General features: G+C 39.6%; 2 protein-coding genes across 2 annotated transcripts; both read left to right on the forward strand.

Annotated features, from left to right (window-relative positions):
* Positions 1-976: 976 nt before the first annotated feature.
* On the forward strand, positions 977-3,373 carry LOC145232139 (uncharacterized). The gene has a single exon (XM_080096658.1). It carries the CDS (start codon positions 1,788-1,790, stop codon positions 3,267-3,269), a length of 1,482 nt encoding a protein of 493 aa, XP_079952784.1. The 5' UTR covers positions 977-1,787; the 3' UTR covers positions 3,270-3,373.
* A 1,330-nt stretch (positions 3,374-4,703) lies between these two features.
* LOC145203695 (corticotropin-releasing factor-binding protein-like) lies at positions 4,704-9,028 on the forward strand. Its single transcript, XM_080076000.1, has 8 exons — positions 4,704-4,806; positions 5,094-5,341; positions 6,913-6,997; positions 7,387-7,547; positions 7,915-8,134; positions 8,389-8,516; positions 8,607-8,715; positions 8,892-9,028. The coding sequence occupies exons 1-8, from the start codon at positions 4,704-4,706 to the stop codon at positions 9,026-9,028; spliced, it is 1,191 nt and encodes a 396-aa protein (XP_079932126.1).
* The last annotated feature ends 220 nt before the right edge of the window (positions 9,029-9,248 follow it).

The following is a 9,248-nucleotide window of genomic DNA, read 5'->3' on the forward strand; positions in this document are numbered from 1 at the left end:
ATACGTGGAATCCTATTTTAAATAACTGAAAATGTGTAATTTAGCCTATGATTTTTTAAGTTGTGCACCTATACTACGTATCTCAAAAATGCGCCCAAAATAGAAAATTGCTAATGTGGAATGAAAAGTGAAAAAAACGATCCAGATTTAAACCAAGGTTGGAAAACAACTGGTGTCTAAAACAACCGATGTTCCATTAACGATATTGTGATTTTAACAAAATCGATAATTTTCGGTTGAAAAATAACTGTTGTAAAACGTGAAAAAATTTCTGTGTTGTATTTGAAGTAATATTCGTCGCGTTAAGAATATATGGATTACCATTGCTCCTATTTTTTATCACCAGTTACAAATAAAACGTCATGCTTCGTGCACAATCCTACTGACTGGAAGTATTTCTGCTTGTTTGGGGGGAAAATGGAAAAGTAAACTTTCATTTGTGACCTAAGCTTTCCTTTTTTTCTGATGTACACATTCAGCTTTTAAACAAGTTACAACTTTTTTTTCGGGGGCTGCAAAATTTGTGTCAGAAACCTATAAAGTTTGAGGGCCATTTTCTGTTAGTGTGGCAACATGTGTAGTTTATAGCGCATTTTTGTCGTACTGCATGTCTACAAATCAACTTTGAACCAAGTCACATAAACATATCCTAAATTGAATCAACAAAAACGGAATCCATCTGCATGACTCGTCCATATCAAATGACAACATCAATCATCGTGTTGTTTAAAAAAAATCGCAACGTTGTTGCTTTTAAGACAACATACATTTTTAATCAATAATTTTAACCCCGCTTGTGCTATTTGTGTGCTGGCCACTTTTGTTTGCACGCTTAAGCGGATACGAGAGCTTTGACAAACACAGAGGCCCAGAAAATGCACAGAGTGGACACCGGCTGACGAAACGAAAAACACTCGGCGTTTTGAAATATGACGATTGTTGTTTTGGACCTGGACCGGACAGTTAAGTGAATGGCAAAAATTCACATTGTTTGAAGAGCGGCCGTCCAATGCGACATCTCTTCGACTTGGGATCGCGACTGAGTCTGTGCGTTTTTAACGCGCTGGAGAAACTACGAGGGCCCTCGAAAGCGTACTGCCGAGCATTAACAGTGGCCCCAGGGTTGCTACTCCCACAGAATGATCCTTTTATCCGCGCACTGGCACTCTACCTTTTTGTCTAATCGCGTTTTGCTACTTTTCGATCGCCAGTGCCAGGCAACGCGCTCGAACTGCGTTCGTTTAAATCACGCTTGGCTAAAGAGCTGTGACAGGAAAGTTGTAATGGATCAATGGTCATGCACAAACCGTCGCTCAAGGCTGAAAAGGTTATTTACTAAAAGTGCAGTGGCTGCGTTTAATAGCTATGTGAGTAATTCTTTGTTTTCATCAGTGTTTGCTTGCTACGTTTGCACGAGTTTTAGGAGGTTTAAACATATCACAGCTTTAAAAGAAAAGTTTCTAGCCTAGGCTGATATAGTTGCATGTTAACATTAAAAAGTAGAAGATTGGTTATGTCCAAAATTTATACCCAGTAACGCAAAGTTAAGGGTAGATAGGCAAGCGTTGTTGAACGTTGTTTTTTTTTCACATTTTAAGCAGCCAAGTTTTGCAATGCCAGCAGTAGGCTACGAGACGTTATTCATATTTTATGAAACCCAAACCGTGCCATGGCATTTAATCGACAACGCATAGCTTTTCTTTTTCTCTAGGGCTACTAAATAATGCATTAACCTGTGAGCATACGTTAAGCCGTCATTGTTGTTGCTACCTTCAGAGACTTACAGTATGTCGAAAAACGTTTTTGGCTCGTCGCAGTCGCCCGACTTGCTGTCACCCAATTTAAGAGTGAAAGCACAAAAGCGTCGTCGTACGAGGCTTGGAACAGGTGATACTGAACTAGAGAGATCGACACAAGAGCTGTTGACTGCGTTACGGGACCCGGTTATTAACCAAGGTTCTTCTTTGAAACCACTGCCTGCAATTTTAGCGAGTGAAAAGTCACATGCAAATAGACTTTTTGAAGGAGAGGCATTGGAAGATTTCACAGGCGACTCAATGAATAAAACGAACAACGATAATGGTCAACAACAGCGTGTTTCCAGACGAAAAAGACTGGACCAATTGGAACGATGCCCAACTTTTACCAAAGAGTCAACAACAGAAAAGCAGATTATCAAAGACGACAGTCCTGTAAAGAATGGACTACAAGAAAAACTTAACATCAGCAGACAACGCAAAAATACCGACGACGCGTCCATTTTTTCTGATATGTCGGACGAACTTGGGTTTGAAAAACGAACCAGAGGACGCAACAGCAGAAGAAGTCTAAATAATACCAAGAATTTCAGCTCAGACATCGATGGGATTCCAAAAGCGGTTGATTCCTTTTTAAATGCTCCAGAGCAGTCTACTGGGGGCTCAAAAACTTCCCGACGCCGTTTAACACGACGGGGTCGAAACAGTCCTGCAGTAGTTTCACCAATCGAAAAGCTAACCCTGCGCGATCGGTGTTCCCCTAATGTGACTGGAAGACAACGATCACTTGCATTCGATTCCACCTTAAGTTGTGGCGAGAACAAAATCCATGGTAAACCGACTGTGGAAATTATACCGCAAAAAAACGCCCTGACATCGAAACCGTCAAAGTTGAGTCCGCTTGCAGACAACCAAGAATTAACAAAGTCCAATCTGCATACGCACGACACAGAGTATGACTTGACTCGACTGAGAAAGCCAAGACGGAGGCAGAACCGTTTACAAAATACCGAGTCAGTTCTAGATAAGTTGACTGATCGGGCCGCTTCTGACGTCATGAGTACAGTGTCAGGTGACGCATATGACCCAACTTTTACGGGAGCCACACGACCCGATGTAAATTCCCGATTGCTGGGAGCATTGCGGAACTCCCATTTGGAAAAAGTCAGGGGAACACAACAGCAGAATGATGAAACGAGCGGAGATGACGTAAGCGTAGATATTTTTACGTCACCCAAGCGCCACAAAAAGCGTTCGCGGCGACGTCACGAAGGGCAAGGGGAAAATTTTGACGCGGCCAAAGAAACGCAACAAGCAAGAAACTCCTCGTCTTTGTATTCTGGTACAGTCGGTGGTGACGAGAAGACCAAAAGTGAACATGTATTTGGCAATATTGGAAACGACTTAAACGGGAAATCATCACAAAACGCTACCCATAACGTTTCTCCACGAAGGCGGGCGTATAACAAATATCTACCGCCATTATCGGAGTCCTTAAATAATTTTAAGTAATGGATTTATCGTTAATGTTTGCTTTTCTACCTTGTAAAGGCATCTGAAAAAGTACTGACCGCTATACAGACACATATATAGCCTAATAAAGATTGTTTTCGAGAGTTTGAGTCTGTTTTTTAAGTCAGAGTCAGTTTTAGTCAGATTGTAAGTACAATCAGTTACCCAATATAAGTTTAAATCGTGAATTTGTTATGGATCTATGCAACGACATTTGCTCCTTGAACATGAACAACTGCAAGAACCCACTGCAGGAGTGTAGTTGTACTTAATTCAACCATTTGGAAATACAAAAATCTATACGTTTAGCACGAGAAATAAAACGTCAGTGCATAGACTTCGTAGGTCTTTTCAGAAATCTGCCACGACTTGCGCAAATAAGATACAGCGAAATATTACGCACAAGCACTTTCGAGACGGCAGTTCAATAGAAGAAAATGCACTCGGCCTTGAGCAAATGGCCCTTGACCTTGCCAATGCGCCGTTGCGGTTGAGCTGGCGTGCGCACACGAAGTGATATAGGTACACTTGGGCGATATGAGCAGTTTATCGATTTTCGGTGGTCATAATTTCGATGATACTTCCCGTTGCTTGGCAACTGGGCAACAGACGAAAAATAAACTGGTGCCAAGTGTTGTGCAGTAATTTTGCGTGATGTAAACAAAGTTTAGTTGCCACTGGTCACGGTGCGATCACATTGGGAGTTCAAAGCAGTTTTGGCCTTTTTTAATGTATTGGTACAGCTAATACACCTGATTGCATTATTATCTGGTTTGTAATTTGCAAAGAATCGCTATTTGCATAAACGGTCTTTTTATTTACAAAATTCGAATTAAACTTGTTGAAGACCGAGCTAACCTTTCTACATTTGCATCAATTATGTGTTTGTCGCAAATAACATGACCTATAAAAAAGTAGGCTATTATTTATCCTGCCCGAATCGGTACATACTCTTACATAGTTACTCCATTGTTTAAGTTAACTTCTTCCTACAAACGTTTCGTTTTTGTTTGATGTATTTTGTGGAGAGGAATAAATCGTGAGAAAAGTGAGCATAAAGAAGCGCAAAAAATAAAAATGTCACATATGCTGATACATCGTGTACATGCAAAACACTTGAATTGTGTGTGATGGCACATATGCTGAAAATACATCTTGCAAATGCTCAACAAATAAGAGTAATAAAAACTGAAATGGTCATCGATATGTCAGTCACGTGATGTGAAACACCCGTCGTTGATAAACTGGTTTGTGATGAATCACTGGCCTTCCAAGAATTCGGGACCAATGGTTTATAACTTTGGTTCTTTGCCAGTAATTTTAACTCAAGAAGAATTTCGCCTTCTGTGCGTTCTTACACGATGTCGATGTCTCCTTCGCCTGGTTTGTGATTGGTCCTGTCTTTCTTTGTCTTTTTGACTTGCGTGCCTCAACATGGCTGACAAATGTTCAACTGGAATATTCAGTGACAAAGGTCGTTCATGCGTTGTGGAATTTGTCATTTCCTGTTGCAATCTTACGCTTCTTAACTTTTTAAGTAAGTGTTTCATGCTGGACGCGTCACTTTGAGCGGGTTTGCTGTTTGCTTGAATAAGTATCGACAAAAGCAGAACGAGCACCAAGTAGTGCTTGCCTAATTCCATAAATTCAGGCTGTGTGTCCGGAATGGCTTGTTACTCAGCACGACCTACTTGTTTTCCACCAATATTCCATTAGTTAAGATTTCCTAAGAAACTTATAAAAATCCAAAATGGTTAGGACGATTCAAACCTTACAAACTTCAATGCCCATGCTTTCTCTACTAAGTGAATCTTTCTCATCTAGCTAATGCCAGAAATGGCCAATACTTACTAACTAACGACTACACAGTAGAGATTTTGCTTCGAGCAAATACAACAGCTGAACTAGTTTTGGCCACCGGTGACGATTATCAGCTCCCAGACTGCCGGCATTTTACCCTTTTAGGCAACGACGGAACCAAGCCCAAGCGGCCCAGCTCAAATACTTGTGGTCATGCCCTAGAGATACGCGGAATGCCTCTTCCCATCCATCAACGACAAGACACAGACCCGGTCTGCCCTAATTGCAGTAAAACCGCCTGTGCAGGAGAAACCTATCACGCACGGTCGACCGCGGAACACCTTACCCAGAAAAAAGTTAAATCCTGAAAGCCCACCATCAGCAGGTCGCCGGGCAGCCTACAATTTACTGCCATGTAAATATATGTGCGGCTCATCATCCCTCTGTGGTTTGCGTTTGGCAAACATTCGACGCTCCGGGCAAAACATCCGGCGGATTAGCCTCATGAATACAGGCGCCCACAATTCAGGCAGGACTGGTTCGCACACAATGCTACGATTGTCCGATGGGTAATCGGAAGATGAAAGAGTGAACAGAAAGGCTTATCCATGGAATATCCATCTACACCAGTGGTTCCAACCCGTTTCAGGTCATGGATCACCAGTTCGAATAAATGAATATTGTGGCCCAGTCCATTGTTAAGTAAGGACAAGGAAAGCATCCACAAGCATATTGGCTTAAAACATATTCCTTCAATAAAAAATTGACATCAAACATCAATTTTAGAAGTATGGGGAAGTGATATCAAACAACTAACAGCTAACAAACAAATAGCCTATAACTCGGACAAGGTTTTTTTCTTATTGCATTATATGCATCCATTTGAGAACCACTGATCTACACTACATACCTTCAAACATTAGAATTTCTGTTGGATACCACAGAGGCAAAAAACGAGTGATGTGTTACCGTTTTTTAAAATGTGTTTGTACGTTTTTGATGATGTGTTTACCCAGTCTGTTTTGATATTGAGTAACCACACCTCGTTTCTGCACGATAACGACAAGCCCAACTTTAAACAAATCACTATTAAATGCTGGCTGAATTAATCTTATCGAAGTGACTTTATGATCGTTAATGAAGCGCAATTCAATTGAAATTTGTGTATAAATGGCATTTTTTTATGTGATAAATCATCCTGAAACCAAAATACAACAAAAAAGAATATTACGCAAAAGGCAGGTGCTAATGTTGGTAAAAAAAAGTTACACAAAAAACGTGATTATTTTTTATCGATACATGCTTTAAAGTTGTTTGTAGTCTCAACCACTTAAACAAAGTTGGGAATGTTTGCTTTACAAAAGCATGGAATCCGGTTTTGTTTACGCTTTTTGTGCATATCCTTGAAACGGGATCAAGGTCACTTGCAAAAAGAACTATGAGCTGATTGGTGGAAGACGTGGGCGTGAATGGGATCATAGTGGGGCGGAAAATTGCACATATTTATTGAAACGTATTTTGCAACCACCCGTCAGCCGCAAATTTCACCTGCAAACTTTTAGAATGGAGTAGTGGCATTCGAGGAGTTTCATTGGAGAGTGTACATCGTTTTATCTTCTGTTCCCACCGGTTTTATACTTACAAGTTTCGTGACAAAATGATTCAAATTACAGTTTTATTTATACTCGTTTGGAAAACGGCAGTTGGAGCCGACGTAAGTAAAATGTAACTTTTAAAATTGGTTTAGACTTTTACAAGCGGAAAGTGTTGGCTTATTCGCTACGTTAACGTTACAATTGTAACCTTTGGAATGCCGTAGTTGAAGATTTTGGTTTTCTTTTAGAATGTTTTGAGTGATTCAAACTATCTTACACTGCCCGGACCATCTCTTGTAACAGTTCCTGGATTCGTAGACGTTCGTGAGTTGGGTGAGTTGTTGTCTGTTTTGTCTTATAAAACTTTAAATTCGTCTGGTGGGTCTTCAAACAGTTGTCAGAAAACTAAAATCTTATAAATTACTTGCATATTTGTTTAAATGATAATTAGGTTGCGCGTGTTCAAATGGCGTTCAGCATTGTGTTCGGTACTAACTAACTGGATGACATTGAACACTGTTATATGCGTCTTGTTATACGCAGTTCTTAACTTACATATGATTTGAGTGATTTTGAACTTAACAAACCACGAAAAAATAACTTCATTTTCTTAATATAACCTGTTTTTTCTCTTCTGCTGCAACTGCTTTCCTGTATAAACATTAGTTAATAAATTCTTTCTCTATTTGTCTCTGACTTTTGTTTGTCAACGGTATATGCAGAATGCATCGACATGATAAAAGTCAATTCGGATTTGAATTTTGAGCAAGAGGAAGAAGCACGCGTTCTGTGTGGTGCTTACTTTATCGGCGATGCTGACGAACTTCTCTCGTTGGAAGTTCACGGTGTCGACATTAACTGCGACCAGGGAGAATTTGTTGAAGTAGGAGTTTGTGAAAATCTATGGATTAATACCTATATAAAAAAATTTCCTCATTTAATGGATGTTTGAAGAGAAAATGAATACGTTATTAGGTGTGTTGAGTGATTTCATCATTTTTGCATTGGGCACTTTTTCACTAACAATGAATTGCACTTCTAATTGTACTAACATATCCTAAAACAAATAAGTTCAAACTACAATCTGCTTGTTATTAGAAGAAACGATTTATGCTTTTTATCTGTTTTTATGAAACAGTCCAATATTATCCTGATCAGAAGCAAGAATCTTTCTTTTTTTTATACATTTTATTGTCTGCGGGAGATTCGTTTAATAACAAAACTGTTTCAGCTGCTTGTGTCCAATTCAGATATTCGATGGATGGATGGCGCGTGACCGTTTCCTTCCTAGCGAGGAGGATCATGAGCATTCCCTAAACACCAGACTAAAAGACTATTGCAGCCACCAGAGAGCACACCAAAACGCTCCCTGGCAGTTCACATCAATGCAGAATTTTGCTCTCGTTCAGTTTCGTCTATTAGCAGGAAGCCGACTGTCTATTCGGTTTCGTAGACTTAAGTCGACAAATGGTGGGTAAATGTATTTGAAAGTTCACCAGCGCCTTACAACTTCTACTTTGTTTGACCAACAGAGTGTAATGTAGCAAATGCAGTGAAATGTTGTTTTGTTATGCAACTTAGGTGCTGTTACGTGGCTACACTATCATACACGCCAAATGTATTGTCACCAGCTGCACTGATGAGACTGTTTAGGTCCAAACACTGTGCAGTGTCTGCAGCTAACGTATAAGAGATATTACAACAATTTTTATGACCTGTTGCAGAACAGTGCAACATATTGACACCTGACGATGAGGGAGAATATAAAATGACATCCAACGTGGAAAAGAATTGCACATTTTCGATTTTACAGGCATCGGTTCTCATCATCAAAGAAATTAAATTGTCACAAGTTGGTATAGTTAACATTAAAACACAATCAACAAAGATTTAATTAGATTTTATAATTCAACTTTCATGCAGATTTTTGTAATATTTTTAGGATAATTTACAATCGAATAAAGGTACAGTCGAAGTTTTGAAAGGAGACTCGCTTGATCCTTCTGCCATGACGTTGGTGCAAAAATTTGAAGCTCCAATCCACGAAAACGGTTAGATTTTTTCCAAGCTGGTTTTATTAATGTTAATGAAGTAACCACTGTTTTAGTTATGGACAACTAGTTTTACTTTTACAACAAATCAAGCGTTAAAATGGCATTTTTATGCCGATTGAAAGCGCAAAACCGTTTCGCACATTTAAATTTACAACTAGAATTGTTCTTTGCAGCTGAAAGGAAATTGATACTTGACAAAGTTCACGCCGCAGTGCGTATGACGTCACCAGGTCACAGTGGCAACTTCATTCGCTTCGCCTATTCAAGGTTGGCTGACGAAGAAGCTCTGAAGGCCGAACTTTGCACGTGACCCTTGTGTGACGGGTTGTACAGTGAATAAAATTATTTCAGTGTCATTTTGTTCTTTAAGGTGCGATAACACGCTTATAAGGCCGCAAATAAATGCCATCATAATTGTTTGTTTACTGATGACAGCTTGTAAGGATCGAACCTTGTAAATAAACCTGTTCTAACTGATATTACCTTTGCTTTTGAACAAGGATCAATAAACAGAGATGCGTTGTTAATTA

The sequence above is a fragment of the Phallusia mammillata genome, chromosome 1 (assembly GCF_965637545.1).
Source record: "Phallusia mammillata chromosome 1, kaPhaMamm4.hap1.1, whole genome shotgun sequence".
In the NCBI taxonomy this organism is placed as follows: Eukaryota; Metazoa; Chordata; class Ascidiacea; order Phlebobranchia; family Ascidiidae; genus Phallusia; species Phallusia mammillata.

Excerpts from the sequence above, each read along its gene's own strand:
- LOC145232139 (XM_080096658.1), top strand. The coding sequence starts at position 1,788 with ATGTCGAAAAACGTTTTTGGCTCGTCGCAGTCGCCCGACTTGCTGTCA.
- LOC145203695 (XM_080076000.1), top strand. The coding sequence starts at position 4,704 with ATGGCTGACAAATGTTCAACTGGAATATTCAGTGACAAAGGTCGTTCA. Across the intron at positions 6,998-7,386 it reads CGTAGACGTTCGTGAGTTGG|AATGCATCGACATGATAAAA; the intron begins GTGAGTTGTTGT and ends CGGTATATGCAG. Across the intron at positions 8,517-8,606 it reads AAGAAATTAAATTGTCACAA|GATAATTTACAATCGAATAA; the intron begins GTTGGTATAGTT and ends TAATATTTTTAG.